The 23433-nt window shown below is 39.8% G+C and overlaps 1 protein-coding gene across 10 annotated transcripts in view; it reads right to left on the minus strand.

Annotated features, from left to right (window-relative positions):
- The window catches only part of SDHAF4 (succinate dehydrogenase complex assembly factor 4), a 51933-nt gene extending 28576 nt beyond the window's left edge, over positions 1–23357 (minus strand). For 8 of the 10 annotated variants that reach the window (XR_004321786.1, XR_004321788.1, XR_004321784.1 and 5 more), the window contains exons 1-3: positions 23189–23357; positions 13749–13898; positions 1039–1169 (exon numbers count right to left, since the gene is read on the minus strand). Coding sequence is in view for 3 of the 10 variants with exons in the window: in XM_032484457.1 (XP_032340348.1) it covers positions 1060–1169; positions 13749–13898; positions 23189–23252 (324 nt within the window). In the remaining 7 variants the exon portion in view is untranslated. Of the gene's footprint in view, positions 1–573; positions 626–724; positions 1170–13748; positions 13899–23188 lie in introns of those variants that run through there. The other 2 variants (XR_004321785.1, XM_006181394.3) reach the window with 2 other exon arrangements.
- Between the last annotated feature and the right edge of the window lie 76 nt (positions 23358–23433).

Here is a 23433-nt window from a genome sequence, read left to right on the forward strand (position 1 = left end):
TTTATGTTAACATGTGGAGGTCCAATCTCTGCGACTGAGTGAGGCCAGCGGACAGCAAAGGAGCCCAGCCCTTCCCGTTCTTCCATCAGTACTGCTCTGCAGATGGGCTTGGCGTCTCCTGACCCAGTCATCCAAAGACCACAGGGAGGGAGCTTCTGAGTCATCAGACGTGACTCAGCTGGCACAACCCATCCCCTGCTTCTCTCACATTAGCCTTTCGGACTTGAATTTTATCTTTAACAAATGAATGAGTATTTCAGCTCTGTTCATCCATGAAAATAATCAAATTTTCCAACTAATGATTTTTAAATGTTACATTCATATAAAACAATTTCAACTCAAGTATTTAAAATTTCAGTTTCTTAGATTTTCACCCCAGGCAGCCTGAAGACTTAGAAAATATAGTATGATTTAGAGATGGCTACCACTGAGAGGTATATGCTATGCATTGCTCCAAGTGGTTTACCTGTATTTACTCATTTGATCTTCTCAGCTGCTCTATGAGGTGGAGCTAGTATTATCTTCAATCATACACATAAGGATACTGAAGCACAGAGATGTTAAATAACTTACCTAAGGTCACACAGCTAGTAAGTAGCAGAGCTGGGATTTGAACCCAAGTAATCTGGCTCTGGGGTTAAAGATCTTCCCTTGTTACCATGGCTTTACCAAAATAGTACACACTACTTAACTCATGTTTAAGAAGCCACTATTACTCAGTACATAGCAATAAAATTATTTTTTCTAAAAAGGTGTTTTATTTGCATTTGTATTTTATAAGCAGCTGCTTAATTTAAGCTGAAACATGATGAAATAAAAGCTTGCAGTTCTAATCATCACTTACTCTAATACATTTAAATTAAAATTAATGTGCTAATGTAGAAATATTTTCTTTCTTAATTTATAGCAGCATATTTTCTTCCAAAGCCATCATATACCTCTTTAAACACATTACGGAAATTAGATGACTGAAATAATATACAGAAAGAAGACAGTCAGAATAAGTTAATTCAGATGTACACAATCAGAAAAAGATACTGAAGTTAGAGAACACGTGGTTTAAAAATCAATGCAGCGTCCTTTTCGTTCCCAATCTCCATATCGAGTAGGTTCCGGGCCCCTGGGTCCACCTTTTTCTTTGGTAACAGGATTAACATCATCTGGAAATTCTGGAGAAAGACGGAAGATATAAAAGAAAGCAGTCAGTGGAGATGGGAAAAGCATCATGGTCAATTTTGAAGACAGGGTTGCAGAGCTGCAGGTTAGTGAGACGGATACTACTAATGAGGTTACTACGATGCAGTCTTTAATGAACTCTAGATGTGGTTCTGTCCCCACAGTTTGAGAAATCACTGTAGGACATAACTTTCATTTTCAATCAGCCTTATTACCTACATTAGTGACTTAGAATTCTCAGGCCCTGATCTGGGGAGAGGCTGCATATGTGCTGCTGGGTTAAAAAAGAAAGAAAGGGGTGCAGAGAACAGAGTGCAAATACACAGGGTTTGGAAGGTTCTGAAACCAGATTACTTTGAAGGTTATTTTTGTTTGTTTTTAGCAGCTTTACTCATAACTGCCAAAACTTGAAAGCAACCAGGATGGCCTTCAGTAGGTGAATGGATAAACTGTGGTACAGCCAGAACACAGAGCATTATTCAGTGCTAAAAAAGCTATCAAGTCATGAAATGACATGGAGGAAACTGAAATGCATATTACTAACTGAAAGAAGCCAATCAGAAAAGGCTATGTGCTGTATGATTCCAAGTATATGGCATTCTGGAAAAGGCAAAACTATGGAGACAGGAAAACGATCAGTGGTTGCTGGGGGTGGGGTAGGGAGATGAACAGGCAGAGCACAGAAGATTTTTAGGACCTTCTCCTTCATCTGGAATGTCTTTACTTCTCCTTTGTTGCTGAAGGATCCTTTCACTGGATACAGAATTTATAGCTGACAGTTCTTTCCTTTTAGCACTTTAAAATATTGTGCCACTCCCTTCTGGTCTCCATAATTTTAGGTGATAAATTTGCTGTCATTTGAATTGCTGTTCCCATATAGATAATATGTCATTTCTCTCTGTTTTCAAGATTTTGTCTTTAGTTTTCACAAGTTTAACTATGATGTGTCTTGGCATAGATTAGGTTTACCCTTCTGGGGGCTTGCTCAGCTTACATATTTGTCTTTTGTCGAGTATGGTTAGTTTTCAACCATTATTTCTTCAAATGTTCTTTCAGCCCCACTGCCTTGCCTCTCCTTCAGGGACTCTGATTATACAAACCATGGATCTTCTGTTATTTCTCAACTGGTCTCTCAGGCTCTGTTTATATAGCTTTTCCAGTATACTTTCCTTTGTTGTTACCGACTTCAGATTACTTTGACCCAATGCCTCACTTTTCTTATCAGTGAAATGGGGACAATACCTGCCTTCCTATCTTGAGGATAAACAAAGAAATGCATGTTAAGGGCTAGCACACTCCCACACGAGTGCTCCATGAATTTCAGCTATGAGTATGAGTACTCCTCATCATAGGGTTTTGGTTTCAGCAACTGGTCCGCTGGGACTGCCATCTAAGGACATGACAGCAGTTATTATTGGTGGCACCATGTGTTCACAACTGGAACATCCATCTTGAGTAAAGTCCAATTCTGAGCACTCTGTACCTTTAATCCTCATAATCACCTCTGGGACAGAAGCAACACTTGTCTCCACTTTATAGACGAGGAAAGTGAAACACAAAGAGCTCAAATTCACACAGCTGCTGAGTGGTGAAACTGAGTTTGAAGTCACATTCTGGCTGCAGCCCTGATCTTAGCCCCCACACTGTACTGATCTGTATACGAGAGGAACAGAGGAGGAACCAGCTATTAGAGAGAGTTCCAATTCTTAAACAATGTCTGTCCGTCCTTCTATCTATTTATTTATTTTTGCAGTTTTTAAAAGGAAAATTTATTTGACAAAGTTTCACTTACCACAATACATCTAAAAAATCAGTTTCAGAATTTCATATAAACACCAAGACCAAAATCCTAAAGTATTGAACTGCATCTCAAATTCTCCCCATTAACTTAAAAAAATAATTAAAAGCTTAAACTCACATGCCTTAGAGGTTATTAAATGAAACCAGAATTAACAAACATGCCCAATGTTTCACTTTAATTGTAGACACAGCTCCTATATTGAGTTTTACAAAAAGGCATGTCTTTCAACATACATCCGAACAGTGTTCAATGTAATGTGGTTTATAAGGGCAACATTTAACATAATTCAACTGCTTTAACCTAGAAATACTTACTACTTAAGTACATCCTACAGTATAACTAACTTGGGAAAAGTTGAAAATTATTTAACAGTTACAGTTTACTCAACTTAGTTGTTACATCCTAGATGAATGTTGTGTTCAAAAAACTGGACTTTACTTAAGTCTTTAAAACAATCCTGATTTCCATTTAGAGTAAGCATAAATCACAAGCTCGTGTTGCAAAATTGTTAAAACTTAAGTTCTGTTTTTCTTTTAAAAAAAGGTTGACCAAGAGTCAGTGATCAGGATCAATTACATTCCCCATCCACCACTCACACTGGACATGCTAGACATCCCTCCCATTCCGTTTGCTCCCAGATGCTCGGCTGCCACGGCTGTAGTAGCTGCTGGTCACTGCTCCTTGGCTGCCTATGCAATGTTTGATTGAAAATCACCGGAGTTTTCCTGTAAAACTTGGTCATATCCACTCATGCTGCTCTGGCTGCCGTAGCTGCCTCCATAACCACCGCTCAGCTGCCGGCTGGCTGGACCACCATAACTGGACTGCTCTGACAAGCCCGTGCCTCCCATCCTTTGGCTACCTTAAGCACCACCGTGTGCTCCTGCTGTAGAATTCAGGAGTTCTACATATCTGTGTTGCCTACTTGCTTTGTCTTTCAACATAGCTGCCACGGCATCTTCATGAGTTGCAAACTTGACATCTGCTTCACCAGTTACTCTGCCATTGGGACCAATTTCAATATGTACTCTCACAGGGCTGGTGAAAAAAAATTATAAATACATTCCTGGAATAAATCCAACTTGATCGTTGTGTATCATCCTTTTTATATACTGTTGGATTCAGTTTGCTATTTCGTGGAGGATTTTTGAATCTATGTTCACCAAAGACATTGGTTTGTAATTTTTTTTTGTCTTGTCTTTGGTTTGGTATCAGGGTAATTAATGGTGGCCTCATAGAATGAATTTGGGAGTGTTCTGTCCTCTTCAATTTTTGGAATACGCTGAGAAGATAGGTATTAGCTCTTCTTTGTATGTTTGGTAGAACTCTCCTCTGAAACCGTCTGGTCCTGAGTTTTTGTTTGCTAGAAATTACTATTATTATTACTACAAATTCAATTTTACTACTAGTGCTTGGTCTCTTTCTTCTTGATTCAGTATTGACAGCTTGTATGTTTCTAGAAATTTGCCCATTTCTTCTAGCCTGTCCAATATGTTGGCATATAACTGTTAGCAGTGTTCTCTTAAGATTTTTTGTATCTCTGTGGTATTCATTGTTATCTGACCTCTTTCATTTATTACTTTATTTGGGTCTTTCTCTCTTTTCTTCTTGGTGATCCTGGCTAAAAGTTTATCAATTTTGTTTATCTTTTCAAAAAATCTGCTCTTGGTTTCACTGACACTTTCTATTGTTTTGTTGATTTCTATTTTATTTGTTTCTTTTCTGATCTTTACTTCCTTCCTTCTGCTGACTTTGGACTTCATTTGTTCTTCTTCTATTTCTTTTAGGTGATAGGTTAAGTTGTTTACTTGAGATTTTTCTTGTTTCTTGAGGAAGGCTTGCATTGCTATAAACTCCCCACTCAGAATGGCTTTTGCTATATTCCATAGACTTTGGAGTACTGCATTTCTATTTCATTAGTCTCAAGGTATCTTCTCATTTCTTCTTTGATTTCTTCATTGACCCACTGGTGTTTTAGTAGCATGTTCTTTAGTCTCCAAGTATGTGCTCTTCTCCCATTTTAATGCCTGTAATTGATTTCTAGTGTCATACTGCTATTGTCAGAAAAACTGCTTGATATAGTTTCTATCCTCTTAAATTTGTTGAGACTTGTTTATGACCTAGCACTGTGACCTATCCTGGAGAATGTTCCATATTCTGCTGCTTTTGGATGTAATGTCCTGTAGATATCTATTAAGTCCAAGAGGTCTATTATGTCATTTAAGACCACTATTGTCTTACTGACTTTTTGTCTAGATAAGATGTCTACTGAGATAAGTGAGGTGTTAAAGTCCCCTTCTATTATTGTATTATCAATTTCTTCCATTTTGTCTGTTAGTATTTGCTTTCTACATTTAGGTGCTTCTGTATTGGGTGCTTATATGTTAACAAGTGTAATACCCTCTTTTTGTATAGATCCCTTTATTATTACATAATGCCCTACCTTGTCTTTTGTTACAGTCTTGTTTTAAAGTCTACTTTATCTGAGAATTACTACCCCTAGTTTCTTGTCATTTCCGTTTTCAAGAATAACTTTTTCCAGCCCCTCACTTTCAGTCTGTCTTTAGCTTTGAAATGTCTCTTGTAGGCAGCAGGTTTTGTAATCCAGTCACCCTGTCTTTGATTGACGCATTCAGTCCACTGACATTTACAGTAATTATTGATAGGCATGTACTTACTGCATTTTATGACTTGTTTCTTGGCTGTTTTGTGGTTCTTCTCTGTTCATTTCTTATTTTTATTTCTTCCCTAGTGGTCTGATGACTTTCTTTAGTAGTATGCTTGTGTTCTTTTTAGCTCTTGTGTATCTGTTATAGGTTTTTCATCTGTGGTTATCATGGGGTTCATAATGTTGATCTATAACTGCATTTACTTGCTTTAACTGATAGTCATTTAAGTTGAAACATATTCTAAAAGATCTACAATTTTTTACCCCCATCCCCCACATCGTTTCTGATGTCACGTTGCATTTTCATGTTTATCCCTTAACTGTTTATTGTATTTATAGTTGCTTTGACAACTTTTTTTTGTCTTTTAGTCTTTGTACTAGGTATGCAAGTGGTTGATGCTCAGTCCTTACTATACATCTGCCTTTCCTAGTAAGATTTCCCTTTTCCTATAGCTTACTTGTTTTCCTCTTAGAGAAGTCCCTTCAACATTTTTTTGGTTAAGTGCAGTATTCATGGACTGTTAGTTTCTGCTTATCTGAGATGTCTTTATCTCCCCTTCTATGCTAAATGATAATCTTGCTGGGTAGAGTCTCCTAGGTTGCAGATTTTCACTTTCAACCACTGGAATACATCTTGCCACTCCCTTCTGGCCTGCAAAGTTTCTGCAGAGAAATCAGCTGATAGGCTTCTGGAGATTCCCTTGTACATGACTCTGTTTTCCTCTTGCTGCCTTTAGAATTTTCTCTTAAACTTTTGCCATTTTAATTATATGTCTTGGTGTGGATCTGTCTGGGTTCATCCTGTTGGGACCCTCTGTACTTCCCATACCTGGACATGTTTCCTTCTTCAGATTTTGGAAGTTTTCAGTTCCTAATTTCCTCAAATACATTTTTGACCCTCTTCTCTCTTTTTCTTCTGGGTCTCTTATATCCCAGAGAACTCTTATATTGTTTGCTATTTTCATTTTTGAAAATTTGCTTTTCTTTTTGCTGTTCTGATTGGGTGATGTCCATTATTCTATCTTCCAGATCACTTAACTTATGGGTTCTTCTGTGTCATCACTTAGTCAGCTATTCATTCCTTCTAGAGTGTTTTTTATATCAGCTATCGAATTCTTCATTTCTGATTGGGTCTTTTTTATATTTTCTAGTTCCAAAATGACTGCTGTGTAGATGTGTTCTTTTCCCTGACTCACTCTACAGTTTTATAACCAATGCTTTGAGCTCTTTAGCCAGCTAACTGTTGTTTCACTAGCTGTATTTTCAAGGGTTTTCTATTGCTCTTTCAGTAGAGAGCAGTTCCTTTTCATTTTACTTAACTTTCTTTGCCTCTGTGAATGCACGTGTAACAGTCACCTCGCGGTGGTATTCTTCCCTGGGAATGTCCCTATACTGACCGCACGTGCCCAACGCCTTTGGTGGGAGAGCTGGATTTGATGTGGACACAAATCACATCCTTCCTCAGGGTGTGCTGGCAGCTGTCTCCTTGGTAGAAGGTGGGGCTGGAGGTGAAGGGGCTAGAGCTGAAGCCAGGTGTGGGCTGGGACGTCCCCCTGCTCAGTGTCTGTCTGTGTCCCACACGGGGTGGGGTCTGATTTGAAGCTGCTGGAGCAGAAACCCTGAGGGTCGGCACGAGCTGGCTCTGTTCCTTTTAAGTGTGTGTTTTCCCCTCTCTGGGCACTGGGGAAATTCCCCTCTCTGTGCAGAGGGGAAATTGCTGAAGTGCAGCTCATGCAGGCGCTCAGCTTGCGTCAGCCGCAGACACAGATCTGAGCCGTCTCTGACTCACTGCCTGTTCAGTTACCCATATTTGTTTCCCATGCTCCACTTAGATGCAGACTCAGTGCAAGGCCCCTTTGACCTTCACAGCTGCCCACTACCCCCAGCATCTGCCACCCCAACTCTGCTGTGGAGCTACACCACAGAGCTGGTAGGGCCCATGTGGACTCTCAGCTTGTATCAGGGGGTAAGCTGTGGTGGAGTGGCCGCTGTCAGAGATCTGGGCTACTTCTGATGTGTTGCCTGAGTACTGCCAACCATGGCAGCCACCGTCCCACCCAGGCTCTGCCTCTGCATCCCATGGCTGAGTCTTCTCCCCAGCAGTGGCTGCCCCAGACCCAGTGCTGCACTGTGACCTGGAGTGAGCGGGGCCAGAGCGCTTGCCTGGCTTGGGCTGTGGCGTGTGCTGAGGTGGGCCAGGAAAGTCAGCAGCTGCTGGAGCAGACCTCTCTCTGCCCCGCCTCAGGGGCAGGCAGCAGGTGTGCTCCTCACTAGCGGAGACCAGCTTCCCACAGCCATCCTGTTAGTCCCAGCAGTCCTCCAACTAGACAAGGGGGCTCATCTCCTCTGTGAAGCACACCAGGCCTGGGGTGCCCAATCGGAGGCTCTCACCACTCACTCTCTAGGGTGTGTCATCTCCCTTTTCCTCTGAGTTCCCCTCCAGGGGTACAGGCCCCAGCCTGATTGCTTTCCTTCCCTTCCCACTGGGTCATATATGGATCTGCCTTACAGCCTTAGAGGTACCGGAGTCTTTCTGCAAGTTTCCAGTTAGTTTTCAGTGAGAATTGTCCCACATGCAGATGTATTTTTGATGTGTTCGTGGGGGCAGTGAGCTCCACGTCCTCTTACTCAGCCATCTTCATTGATATTCCCAAACTGTGTCTCTTAGAAAACTAAATGAACATCTCCAAAATCATGTAGTCCCTCTCTTGGCAAATGAAAGCGGGTACAGAATTCATAGTGAAATTTTTCAAGTATTCATTCATTTTTTAATTCTTTCTCTACTGTGAATACACTGTCCCCTACCTACCCTCATCATTATTCTGTTTTCTAAAGAACTCCTTGCTTTGACTTCTGAAAGCCTTGCTAATGGAAGCTTTTCTCCTTTCATTTTTTCTGGGCTCACTTGGTGTCTTAGTCAGCAAGGGCTGCCATAACAAAATACCATAGACTGAGTGGTTTAAGCAACAGAAATTGACTTTCTCACAGTTTTGGAGGCTGGAAGTCCGAGATCAGGCTCTGGTGAGGACTCTCTTCCTGGCTTGCAGATGGTCCCTTCTCAGTGTGTCCTCACATGGCAGGGAGGAAATGACAGCAAGGTCTCTGCTGTCCCTTCGTATAAGGGCACTAGTTCCTTCTCATGGGGCCCCATCCTCACAACCTCACCTAAACCTAATTATCTCTCAAAGGCCCCACCTCTAAATACCATCATTTTGTGGGTTAGGGCTTCAACATGCGGATTTTAGCAGGACACAGTTCAGTCCACAGCACTAGGGAAGAAGGGGGGTCAAAATGTCCCTGCTCCTCACTGCTACTGCCAGCCTCTCATATTACCACCACACTTCTACAGACTTTCCTCTTTTGAATTCTACGCTGCGCACTTCTCCAGTCCTCTTCTCCAGTCCTGTGATAAACTCAAAGACTTGTCTATCTTCTTGGGCAGGATCAATATTTAGTTCATAGTTTCACCCTTAATATAAATATCTACATTAAGAACATCACATATTGCACCCACAAACATCCTCAATCCTCTTTCCTAGTGACTCTCACCTCCACTTCTGCCATCCACTGCCATCTACTATGTTCCTCCTCCAAATCGCACTCTTGAGCTCTCTTCTTTCTGACCATAACCTCCTATTCCACCATCCCCCTTCTTCCTCATGTTTGTTTAACCTAATCTTCACCCTCATTATACCCTATAGTTTTCTGAAACTTTTTATTCCTACTACTTCAACACCAAATTATCCTGAGTTCTGTTCTAGACTAATGTGAGAGTTTTCTACCTCATCTGTGTTTTCTGACTCTCATGACTCCAGCCTAACCTGTACAGAAAGTTGAATTAATATTTATAAAACAGAATCCCTCCTCAACATATATTAAGTGAAAGAAATCAGACACAAAATACTATGTAATGTATGATTTATTTAAAATCCTACAAAAGGGCAAAATTATGGTGACAGAAAACAAAGCAATGATTGCCAGCGGGGTGGGGGAAAGAGACTAACTGTAAGGAGCAGCGAGGGGCTCTGTGAGGGATGAGACTGTGTTAGGCCTTGTGTTGGCTGCATGACTGCAAACGTTTGTTAAAATTCACTGAACTGTTCGCGTAAAATGGGTGAATTTAAAAGTGGGTAAATTTCATTACATGCAGATTATACTTTAAGGAAGTTGATCAAAACAATCTCCACCCAAAACATTCAGTGCTTTCCTCACTGTCCACTGCACAGAGCCCATATACTATAACGTGGCACTTCAGGCCCTTCCAGATTTGAACTGAGTCTATTTTTCTAGCTCTGTATTCTATTAATTCACTATACTCACTTTACACAGCAGCTAAGAGGCCCATTAGCTAAGTCTTGCAATGTCATGCTGCCCAACCTCTTTCTTTCGGACCATTTCTTTCTGTGTTTTTGAAACATCTCCCCACCACTCCCTATCTACCCAGCTCAAATGTTATCTCTTGTCTACCTTTCTCTGGTCTTTTTCTGTGTACTTCTCATGTTACCACACAATGTCCTGCTCACAGTTATTTATATATAGCAATTTTCCTTTCCTTATTCATCTTTGCATCAAACAGGGTGCCTAGCTGCAAACAATTGTATTATCTTAGTAACAAAAAGTACTCTCCGCAAAGGTGCAACCTATAAATTTTTCTTAGAATGAGGTATGTACTCGAGGCAGGAGACTAGACTAGAAGGATGACAACAAGGAAGAAGACTTGTTAGGAGACCAGCAGAACTAGAGACACTGACTTTGGGCTTTACTGGTAGCACGGATAAGAGGAAATGAGTTTGAGAGATGTTAAGAAGGTAGAAACATGACTTGGCTAGTGAATGGATCCAGGACGCAGGAAGAGGCAGGAGTGAAGGATTATCCCCTGATTTCAGGCTTCAGTGACTTGATGGATGGGGCAGGTTGGGAATCTAGAAGGAAGAGGACTGGGGCAGGGCTGGTGGGAGGGAACAATGAGACAAGATGAGTTTAGCTTTAGATGTATTAATTTTAAGGTGTATTTGGAATATGCAAACAAAGATGTTCAGGAGGCAGCTGCAGACAGGAGGAGCTCAGGAGAGAGATCTGACTAGAGGTAAAAATGTGTGAATCACCAACATATATGTGGTATTTCAGATCATCTCAGGAAGATACAAGTTCTCCCTAGGAATGCTTAGAGGGCTCAGGACAGCCACCTGGAAAATATGTCCATCTGAGAGTTGGGTAGAGGCATAGGTGTTTTAAAAAGAGCCCAGGAAGAAATGGTAGAAGAAATAGAATGAGGAACTGAAGAAAGCATAACCAAAACCAAGACAGAAAATTTCCAGAAGCAGCAGTTAACAAAGTCAAATGTTGTGGATGGTTAAGATAAAATGTGGATTATGAAACACCTGCTGGATTTGGTAATATATGTTCAACATAAACCTCAGTGACCCAACAATTAAGACAGATGCCTAGCATTGTGTCAGAGATGATTCATTTAGAAATGTGCTTTCTTTTTTCTCTTTAGTTGTATTTAAATACACATAACCATTTACAAGTGTACAATTTAGTGGCATTAAATACATTCACAATGCTGTGTAACCATTACACCACATCCCAAACTTTTTCATCATCCCCAGTATAAACTCTGTACCCACTAAACTAAAACTCTCCCTTTCCCCTTCTCTCTAGACCTTGATAACCTCTATTCTACCTTCTGTTTCTACGAATTTGCTTACTCTGGGTACCTAAGATAGGTGGAATCATACAGTATTTGTCCTTGTGTCTGCTTGATTTCACTAAGCATAATGTTCAAAGGTCCATCTGTGTCCCAGCATGTATCAGTACCTTTCTATGACTGAATAGTGCTCCTCTGTGTGTACATACTACGTTTTGTTTATCCATTCACCCATCGATGGACATCTGGTTTGTTTCTACCCTCTGGCTGCTGTGAGTAAAGCCTGAGTGTGCAGGTATCTGTCTAAGTCTCTGTTTTCAATTCTCTTGGATTTATAGAATTACGAGGTCACATGGTAGCTCTCTATTTTCTTTTTTGGGAAACTGCCAGACTGTCCTCCATAGCAGCTGTATCATTTCACATTCCCACCAGAAACACATGTGGTTCCAATTTTTCTACACTGTCATCATCACTTGTTATTTTCCAGTTTTTCGTAAATTACAGACGAAGCTGGCGTGAAGCGGTGCATCGCCATGGTTTTGATTTGCATTTCCCTACTGAGTAGTGATGCTGGGCATCTTTTCAAACGCCTCTTGGCCATTTGTGCATCTTCTTTGGAAAAATGTCTGTTTGAGTTGTTTGCCCATTTTTGAATTAGGTTGTTTTTCTTGTTGAGTTGTAGGAGTTCTTTAGTCTTCTAGATATTAATTCTTTTTTGGATATATGATTTACAAATATTTCTCCCATCCTGCAGGTTATTTTTTTCATTCTCTTGATAACATCCTTTGATGCACAAAACTTCTTAATTTTGATGATGTCTAATTCATCTATTTTTGCATGCATTGCTTGTGCTTTTGGTGTCATATCCATGAATTCACTGTCAATTCCAATGACATGATGATAACTCCAAATCTTTTCTTCTAAGAGTTTTATGGTTTCACCTCTTAAGTTTAGGTATTTGACATATTTAGAGTTAGTTTTTGAATATGATGTAAGGTAAGGGTAGAGTTTCATTCTTTGGCATGTGGATATCCAGTTTACCCACTTACTGAAGACTATTCTTTCCCCCACTGAACGGTCTCAGCACCCTTGTCAATAATCAGTTGAGCATATATGTGAGGGTTTTTCTCTGAGATTGCTGCTTTTGTGTGAGATGTCTTAAGGAAATACTTCCTCTCAGATGTTTGCACTTTGCTAAAACCTCTGAAGACTAATTCTACCTTTAGATTATGATAACTTTTTAAAAGCCTCCATCATCTTGGCTGATGATCTGATTATTAGATTAAGCTTGCTAAAGTGCTATAAACTGAAATATCTAATGGATGAGCAAAAACCAAAAGCTTTTATGTTCTAGAAAGAGTTCCAGACACGGGTCCCTGTATCCTCTCCTGGTATCTTCTTGCCTAGGATGTTTCACTACACAGACAGGTTAGGTCTCATGAGACTAGAAAAATCATACAAGCAGGGGGCAGCCTTGCCAATATTTCAAAGTGGTATGTTTACTTTTATGCTGTCTAGAACGCTATTTTTGAAAACGAATACTTGCACATGTTCCACAATTCAAAGGTACAAAGAGTATAGAATGAAACCAAAGTAGTACTTAAAAAAAAACCCAACAACAAAAAACCTGAACTTTAAGACATGAGCCAAATTTTGTACATACTGAACCATGCTGAGTCTATCACCTCACCTCCTTCAAAAAAACCTCTTTATTCTGCAAACCTGCCCTCTCTTTCCCCAACCACATGGTTACAGTGAGAACCACCACATTCATCTGTGACCCAGCCTACGGCCACTCTGGTTGATTTAGCTGTGGACACATGGTCTAAGCTGGGCCAATGAACTCTCTTCTTAAGGAGTTTGGAAGTAGGACTAAGAAATTATATTTTCAGTCTGAGTTGTTCTTTTGAACTGAGTAGCTGCTAGAATCAGGTACTTTCTGTCCAGTGGACTGAGAAGGGAGTCTGGAGACAGAAAACAATGAAAAATGTGACCAGAGACCAGAGAAGAAGGGAGAACAGCCTAGTTTCCAAATATTTAGTGTTTATCCTGAGGTTCCAGTCTTCTTCCAAGGTCCTGCAGCATTACTGCCAAAGGGAGCCTCACCTGTACCCTGTACCTCAATGACAACCTACCCTACCCTCCTCTCAAGTTTGCTCAAGTAGGTTTCTGTTATTTGCATCAGCGCAGGTCTCAATTCATATATTTTGCCATGTGAGTAATGGGGTATAATGCATCCATCTATCACTACCAGGGGCTTGGAAATGTTTCTTTTAAAACCCATACGTATTGGTGGTCAATAGAGTAATTTTATTCATTATTGACATACTGTTTATTATTGTTAATAAAGAATTATAAACAATAATCTGTTTCTTTCCTTTCATTTTTTTCCTCAATAACTAAAACATTTTCTTTGAGACTCAAAATGAAGAGAGGAGCTTTACTGTACTCACTTGTCAGTGGTTCTTTCTCTAAGTTGGAATCTTCTGGCGCATCAAAACGACCTTCTGGTAACTTTGGCTTCTTAAGGGATTGCTTGATGGGTTCAGATTTTTCTCCTTCAGAACTCATTTTCCTCAAAGAATGACACAGAAGGGGTGATCCTAGCAGAGTGAAGACAGTGAAAAAATGGGAGCTGTTCATTTATTCTACTTTATAATTTAATAATTTTACTTACTGCTTTTTAGCGTACACATTCACATTTATCAAAGTCAAAAAGTACAAAAGGACATATATGAAAATTCTTCCCTCTCCTCTGTCTTCCAGACAGCCAGTTCCCTTCCTTGGAGGCAACTAATGGTATCAGTTTGAAAAGAAAAGCTTTGAAATAAGTTAGTTAACCATTATCAATATTGTAAAAACTTGTATATAAAACACTGATTCTTGTCTGAAGCAATGCCCAAAATACCAGGAATGAGATTATTAAGAGTAACTAAGTAAGATGAACTTTTTTTTTCAATAACAATATTTAGTATTTAAATCTCTAGAAGTCACAAGGGACTGTATTTAGTATTCTCATATTTTAATCCTAATTGTGGTTCTCTTTGCCTGCCAATTAAACATTTTTAAATGTACTTGGCATTTTCATATATAAATGAGATCACCTTCTCTCTAGATTATAACAAGGAAGTTAAACTTTCAGTATTATGAAAGTAGCTGACCCTTGTTGAGATAAAGTTCAATAAGGGCAAAACCACTCTGAAAAATGACCTCAGCGCTGGGGGCTTTCGACTCCGGAAGGAATGGCTTTACAGGTAGACAGAGGTGGGTACCAGTTCTGGTCACACCACTGTGGCAGGTAGAATAGCGGGCCCCCAAGGGGTGAGAACCTAACACGTGTAGGTTAGGTCACATGGTGAAGGAGAATTAGGTAGCAGATGGAACTGAGGCCACTAATCAGATGACCCTGAACTAGGGGGGCTGTCCTGAGTTATCTGTGTGGGTCCTTACAAGAGGAAGAGAGAACTGAAGAGAGAACCAGAGAGATGGCATGAACCAGTGAGACAGGCCTGACATGTTGCCTGCACTGAAGATGGAGGACAGGGGCGCTGAGTCAAGGAACTTGCACAGCCCCCAGAAGTTGGAAAAGAGATCCTCCCCTAGAGCCACCAGGAGAAACACAGCCCTAGCACTTGGTTCAGCCCAGAGAGTCATTCCAGACTTCTCACCTCCTGAACTGTAAGAAGTTTTAAGCCACTAAGTTTGTGGTAATTTTTTACACGAGCAATAGGAAACTGTTAAAACAAACACTTTCAGTTGTTTGACCTTTGTCAAGTTACTTACCCTTTCTAAGTTCATTTCCTCCCCTTTAAATTGAAGAAAACAGTACCTATTTCATGAGGTGACTAATAGATTAAACAGCACAATTCCTGCAAAGGACTTTGCATGGTGACAAACTGTATCTATTACTATTATTATAGAATTACTGGGAAGCTTTTCATAACATGACATATAAGTAGAATTTTCTTTCATTGCATGTATTTTATCTATATTCTAACCTTCACATCAACCTACCCCCTACTTTAAAAAATTATATGTATATACACACACAAATATATAGACACACATGCAAATATACATGCACACACATCTGTGTGTACATATGTATGTCTCTGTGTATACACATACACCCTCCACAGCCACCTTGGAATTTACATAAGGTCTGTTTATAAGACTATATAAAGTTAACATCACACACAAACTGCACTAACAATTTCAAAATAGTACACCAGGCTGTGAATTTGTACCTTCACCACATACAGCTCAGTGACAAGCAACACTGTTGACTGAATGACCAACTGTAATGCAAATTAGTCTCCTCCCACAGATGCAAGAGTCCACAAAATACAAGGATTTAGAAAATAAATACATAACTGCATGTATTAGTAAAGCTATGACAATGATTTACAGAATACAGTTTCCTCATCTACACACTCACTTATATAAAATACTTCATATTTATGATACTAATTGGCTGAGAAAAATTCTGTGAATCAATAAGAATTTCTATACAAATTAAAATAAAAACACTTATCTATCTATAATTTTTAAGCATTCCACATTTGATTACTCACTAAACCTATTTTGTTATACATTAAATAACTCACTTTGAAACCTATAATCCAGCAAGTATTTACTAGCTACCAGTAGCCATTTGCTCCTGTGCACTCAGGCTTGACTCAAAACAATAAAATTAGTACTTCTTGTTTTAGGTTCGATTGTTTTAGCAAATTAAAAAAAAATCTTTTAATTGAAAGCTTGAAATGATATTTAGGGTAAAAAGTAATCATGGTATGCTTCAAATCTGCAGAAATTCCCAAGTATTTATGCAAAATCATACAAATGGCATAAAATCCCTGGCTACCAATTATAATGTAGACAAAATCTGAAGCTAAACATTTTGCTCCTTAAATGATGCAGACATATGAACTGTAAATAATACAAGTGATATCATGTGTCAGATGCCTCGTGTGTGCCAGGCGCCGTGCTACGGGCTAACAATACATACAGTCATCTGATGAGGTACGCAGAGCTGTATTTTGTAGTATTCTGTTCAATATGAACAAAATCACCTTCTGAAAAGGCGACACGAGGAAGATGTGGCAGAGGCTGCTAGCTGTCTCCCAAAGTCACTTTCCTCTTCATCCATTAGTTCGAGGACTCCCGCTCCCACCCTGCTTGCTACCCAGCTGAGCACTAGGCCCCTCACTCAGAGAGCACAGTCCCAGCCTGCCTTGCAGTCCAGCAGCCGCAGGCCCAAGCGGTGACTAGAATGATGTGTGCAAACTCTAGGTCGCCTCAATTTTGCAACAAACCGAATGCCCTGGATTTCTTTTCTCAGTCCCTCAGGTTGTAACGTGGACATGGCAGTGACCTAGCTTCCACCATGCAGATGAGGACAAACCCAGGTCTGGATGATATTTGAAATACTGAACACCTGTTGACACAGGATATAAAGAACTAGTAAAACTACCAGTATATGTGGGTTGACTGCTGGCCCTGCTGTACAGATACTGGTGGAGCAACAAGATGAAAAGAATCGATCCCTGAATGACCTGTCCCATCAGCAGGACTGTTACAGCAGCCTGGCTCTCCCCTCAAGTAACACAGTGGAGAAGTAAAACACTCACAAACTAAGGGCACTAGAGTCCCCGTGGGTTCCAACGCCAGCCACACCACCTACTAGCAACAGGACCCTGAGAAGGTTATGTATCTCACTCACTCTGTTTTCCAATTTCAAAAATGGGGATATTTCTACTTACCTTGCAGAGCAGTTCAGAGAACTAAAGCAATGTGCGGGTCTTTATGTGCACACACAGAGCATATGAATAACCTGAGCCTAACTGTGGGATGCAGGAGTCAACGTGCATGAGGGATCTGGGTAAGGAACAGAAACGTGAGCAGTACCTCAGGGAAAGAGAAGAACAGCAAATTTTACGTGTGAGAAATTGGTTCCTCAGCCTGGCTCTGGACACTTCTGAAGGAACTTTACCCAAAGAAAGAAGAGGTATAAGGAAAAGCCGAAAGGCCAGTTTTCTCAGGAGACTCTGAGACCATGGAAACATACACAGAACTATTTTTGCAGTCAGGTAACAGTATGACAAAATGTGGAGGAAAAGAATTCTCCTCATTTCTACACAGTACAAGATGAGATGGGACACTGCACTCCTTTTGAAAAGTAAGGAAATCCACCATAAAGCCCATGTCTTCTTTTTCAAGAGGTTTTTTAGCTTTATCCAAAGCCAATTTAGAGTTGCATTTACAAATACATTAGGGGCAAGAAGATAATCTGAAAGAAGGAGAAAAAGCAAAGAAAAAAGAGTGAATCCCCATTAAAAAGTTTAAAAAAAAAACTTCTCAAAACTTTTGCTTTTGGCAATTTGATACATGAGAGATGCCAAAACTATAGCTATAAAACATCTATAATAAACAGACTAAATAAATAAAAGAGAGAAAGAGAGAAAGAGAGAAAGAAAGAAAGAGAGAAAGAGAGAAGAGAGAAAGAGAGAAAGAGAGAAAGAAAGAAAGAAAGAAAGAAAGAAAGAAAGAAAGAAAGAAAGAAAGAAAGAAAGAAAGAAAGAAAACATTTTTAAATCAGAGGAAGAAATTTTAAAAAAGTAAAATAATGATAAACCACCAGAGCAGTCCAGTAAGATAAACAAACACTTAAAAGTACTACATGACCTGTGTCTTTCTCCCTTAGAGCTTTGCGTACAGAGCTCTCAGGACAGCAGGGAGAAGAGCAAAACAAAAAGCCTATTAGAGGCCAGGACTCGGGGGGCTCATGCATTGAGAAAAGAGAGTGATCTGGAAGATTCTTAAATGTGCATATAAGACACCTAGGGAGACCATGTTAAAACGCAGACTCTAAGTAAATCTGGCAGGACCTGAGATTCTGCATTTTAACAAGCTACCAGGTGATGCTCAAGCTGCTGGTCCAAAGAGCAAGGAACTAGAAGACAGAGAATTAATGCAGAGAAAGGTTAAGGATGGAAAAGTGTCCATCTTGACCTCGGTTCTAAGTGGATGTGAAGGAGGACATCCCTCTTGGTATTTTGAAGCCTCTGCCTGACCATACCCATGTTTATGCCTGATTACGCACTATCTGCATGGTCCAAAAAGCCCCACAGGGAGCATCTTACTACAAAGGGGATCCAAGTCTAAAGCTGAAGTGCTCCCAGACATATGGAAAAAGCAGAAGCAAATCTCAAGGAGAAATACTCCCTCAACCCATGTCTTATGTCTTACGGAAGTCTCAGAGAGAATTCCAGTAAAACCCTCAAGGAAACAAGCTATCACAAACAAGAGTCAGCAGAATCAGCAAACACCAGAACAACAGGACCAGATCATAAAGATCTACATACTGAAATAACTGAAATCAGAATATGAAATAACTATTTATATAATTGTATCACTCTGCTGTACACTGGAAACTAACACAACATTGTAAATCAACTCTATTTCAATGAAAAGAAAATAAAATATTTAGTATGTTTAAGGAAATTAAAAAGGAGCCAAAAAGGAGAAAGGAGTAAGAGACTCTGAAAAATGACGAGTCCAATATTAAAAAACAAAAACAAAAACCCACACATAGATATTTAGAAATATAACAATTTAAATTTAAAGCTCAAAAGAGCTAAATAGAATAGATACAGTTAAAAAGAGAACCTGTGATTGGGAATAAAGTCATCAAGAAATTATACAGAAAAAAGCACAGAGACAAAGAAATGAAAACAGTGAGAGAGATGTTAAAATATGTGGAGTATAACATGAGAAGGTCTGACAAATGCTTGTTTAATCATAGTTCCAGAAGGAGATAATGAAAAAAACCAGACATAAAACAGACAAGAATCTTCAGATGTGGGAAGCACAGAGAACTACCAGTAAAAAAAAGAGTTAAAAAAAAAAACCCACATCTATACACAAAGTAAAATGAAGAACTCACCATCAAAAGAAGATCTAAAAAGCAGCCAGATAAAAGACAGATTACTAATAAAGGACCAAAAATTAGACAGATGACTTCCCAATAGCTATGGAAGCCAGAAGCCAGAGCTGTAAGAAAATGATACATCCACTGAAAACACCTTTCAAGAACAGGAGAGAAATTAAATAAACCAGATTTTCAGATTAAAAATAAAATATATATAAAGAAGAATACAGAGAAACTTTATCACAAAAGACTGTTACCAAAGGGAACTTCTGAACAGTGTACTTTAAGAAAGCAACCCCAGAAGCAAAGTGTGAGATAAAAATAGAAAATACAAGTTTTATACATTGACTGTATAGAACTATAATAATAACATTGATTTGTGGGGTTATCAAAACCACAATCCCATCCTAACATATACACAAGAATACACACACCTCTAAAAGGCTGAAGCAGCAAAGATGGAACATGAGTGAACTCAAAGCATTCTTAAGCTTTATACTGTCTAAGAGAAAAATAAAGATATTAATTAACTTTAGACTTCCTTAAGCATGCATTTAGATTTCTAGTGTAACCAATAAAAGGTAATGTATAACTTCCAAACCAGCAAAGAAAAAAAAGAAGGAAACATTTAATTCAAACAAAGTATGACAAATACAAGGTGCAAAAAAATAAAATGGTAGAAATAAAGTCAATTATACCAGTAATTATAACTGTAAATGGATTGAACTCTCCACTTAAAAGGTATAGCCTGTCAGACTCCAAAAATAATCCCACCAAAAGGGGCCAGAATAACTTTAATTTCAAAAGTAGAAAAAGAAATTACAAGAGAAAAATTACAGGCCAATTTCTAAACAAAACATCAGCATACCAAACCCAACATTATGTTGAAAATATAGTCATCTTGATCAATCTGAATATTTTCTAGGAATGCAAGAGTGATTCAGCCTAGAAAAATCTATAATTCACCAACCCACCAGATAAGAAGAAAAATGATATAATCACTCAAGAAAAAGTAAATTTCAAGGTTTATTCAGTCTTAAAAAATAGACAATTACAGAAACAAAAAAACCTCCCAAAACTCTCCTGGACATAGCAAGGGACTTCACCTGATAAAGGGCACATCTACAGCTAATATGATGAAATACAAACATATTCCCTTTACAAGCATGAACAAGATACATATGCCTATCACCACTTCTCGTCAACGTGTACTGGAAATCTGAGCAAGGACAGAAAAACAAGAGAAAATAAAATGATACAGAGATTGGGAAGGGAGAAACTAGATTTTCATTATTTGCAGGTAATATCTGTGTCTACCTAGCACTGCCCCCTCCAAAATCTGCAAATAAATTATTTAAATTAATAAAGCAATTTAGCCAGGTTACTAGATACAAAATTACTAACAAGTCAACTGTGTTTCTATACATAAGCAGTAATCAGAAAATGGTAATTAAAAAAATATACCTAGCAGTTGTAACCAAATCCCAACAGGAACTTTTCTCTTTTTTTAAGAATTTTATATGGAAAGCAGATATTCAAGAGTAGCCAAGGCACTTGTGAAAAACAAGATTGAAGAACTTCCCCTACTAGCTATCAAGAGGTATTACAAAGGTATGGGTACTAAGATAGGTGGTATCAGCAGAGGAACAGGCAAATACATCAGCAGAACTGAAAAGAGAGTGAAGAAATAAACTCACCTATATATGTAAGTGTAAACTTGATTTATGGCAGCTGCATTACAACGGGGGGACAGTCCAATACATGGACTTGGGACAACTGGTTACTGACATGGGAGAAAAGGGAAATTGGTTTCCTGCCTTACACCGTAAGTGAAAATCAATATCTGGCAGAATAAAGACTTAAATAAAAATGTAAAACTATAGACCTTTAAGGAGAAAATACAGGAGGCTATCTCTATGACATTAAGGTAGGGAAGGCTTTCTTAGACAACATTACAAAGCACTGACAGTAAACAACCATGATGAAAAGCTTCACTGACTTGGTCCTGGAGCCCACAAGACCAGTTACTCATCCATAAATTTTAATTTAGGAATGCATTTCCTGTTTCCAAGCACCTACCCCGACATCCTAGATGAACTATAAATGGTTCCAGTGGCCCCTTGGCGGTGCGGAGTGCAGCTGCGAATGATTCCGGATGGCTGGCTGTCCATCCGATCCCACCCTGCGAGTACGTTACCCTATAATAAACCGATCCACCAATTACATGGAGCTGCCTGCCTCAGTTTTCCATCTCAAGATGCCTTCTCAGTTTGGTGGGCACTTTTTGTTCCCTCCATCCTCCAATAGAGCTATTTTCCACTTATATAACCAAAAAAGGTTTAGTGTTCAAATACACGTAAAGAACATTAATAAGAAAGACAAACAATCCAATAAGAAAATGAAGAGCTATTCCACCAAGAAAAGCGAAAAACTTTTGAAAAGATGTTTAACTTCTCTAATCAGAGAAATGCAGAATCATCATGAGACACCATTTCAACACCAGTGTAGGCAGACAAAAATTAAATTTTCTGATGATATCAAACGTGGGCAAGTATATGCAGCAACAGGAACTCTAATATACCACTGGGAGAAGTATAAGGTGGCAGTAGGAATGGTAAACACCTTTACAACTTGGCATCATATTGTAAAAAGTGAAGAGGCCTACACCAGATGTTTCAGGAATTCCACACCTTGTACAAGTGTACCCACAACGTACACAGGGATGTGCAGCAGCCAACCCTGTGTTTCTAGAATTACACATATGCCCACTGAGAAGGGGAAAGGAAAAATGCATAATACAGTCTCACAGCTGTATGAATAACTACCACATCACACATCAATATGGGTGACTCTCAAAACAGTGTTAACTGAAAAAAGCAAGTAAAATAAATACAAGAGGTATGAAGCCATTTCCACAGAGATGAAAAACATACAAAGTTACATAGCTTAGCATCAGGAGGCAGCACACAGGTAGACGCTGGACAGTGAGAATATTCTATTTTTTCAGTTGGAGGATGGGGTCGGAAACGCTGGCTTTGCTTCATAACTCACAGATGTCATATAAGTTTTTGGTATCAAACACTTCATTCTTAACTTTTTAACACTAGCGAAAAAGAGATGCTGAATGAATACACAACAAACTTTTACAGTTATTATGCTGAGGTCTGGGTAATACAGGACTTTTACTTCTGTATTGCTCATTTCTGGACCGTTTCAAACCGTTACAATTAACAAGTAATATGTTTGGGGAGAAATGACTGCAGAAAGGAAAACAAACTGCAAAGGAATCTGGGGCCTCTTATGATGAGGGGCAGAACTGTTTTCAACTTGTGCAATTTCTCCAGGATGTCCTAAATTAAGACTATTCTGACGGTGAAAAAGAATATGAAAATGAATATACGTACATTCACGTATGACTGAAAAATTGTGCTGTACACCAGAAATTGACACAACATTGTAAACTGAATATAACTCAATTTAAAAAACAACTATGCTAAGCATTCTCTGTGGGTTAAGTCTGTAACATACTGAGAACATTTCCCAACAAAAATGAGTTTTAAATAAATGTTGGTTTTTACTGAAAGCATGCATACTACTGTTATTAACAATTACTGGTTTCCTTTAATTTTCATTATATTTATTTGCCTTTGGCCCATTTTCCCAAAATTCTGCACTTTCCAGTTTTGTTTTTTTAACTATACTGTAAACTAACATGAATCCTCCTCCTTGTAAGTAAGTTAAACAAGCAATGCCTGCCTCCACTGCCCAAGAGCCCGCTTTCCGTTCTCGCCCGAGCATCAGTGCGGGGCGCCCCGCGAGCCCCGAACTACCTGGCACGACCGGGCAGAGGGCGACCGGGCTTGGGGCCTCTCAGCTCCAGCCCCTGCGTTCGGGCGGGGAAGAACCTGCCCCCGGGCCTTTGGGACCCCGCCCGCGACCTAGGCCCCGGGCCAGGCGCCTTACTTGCCGCTCTCCACGAAGTGGCCGGAACGCGGCCAAGTAACCCGGCGAGGCCCGGTACGGTCATTGCGCCCAGTCCCTCGGCGGCCGCGACGGCCCGGTCCCAGACGCAGCCCGCGGGTCAGCCTGCCCGTCCTCCCGCGTGCCGTCCCGGCCTGCCCCGCGGCAGGGGCGGGGTCTACGTGTGGCGGAGAGGGGCGGGGCCTCCGCAGTTTCGGCGGGGAGGGGCCTGAGTGTGGTGGGGCGGG

This window comes from Camelus ferus, chromosome 8 (assembly GCF_009834535.1).
Source record: "Camelus ferus isolate YT-003-E chromosome 8, BCGSAC_Cfer_1.0, whole genome shotgun sequence".
NCBI classification, from domain to species: Eukaryota; Metazoa; Chordata; class Mammalia; order Artiodactyla; family Camelidae; genus Camelus; species Camelus ferus.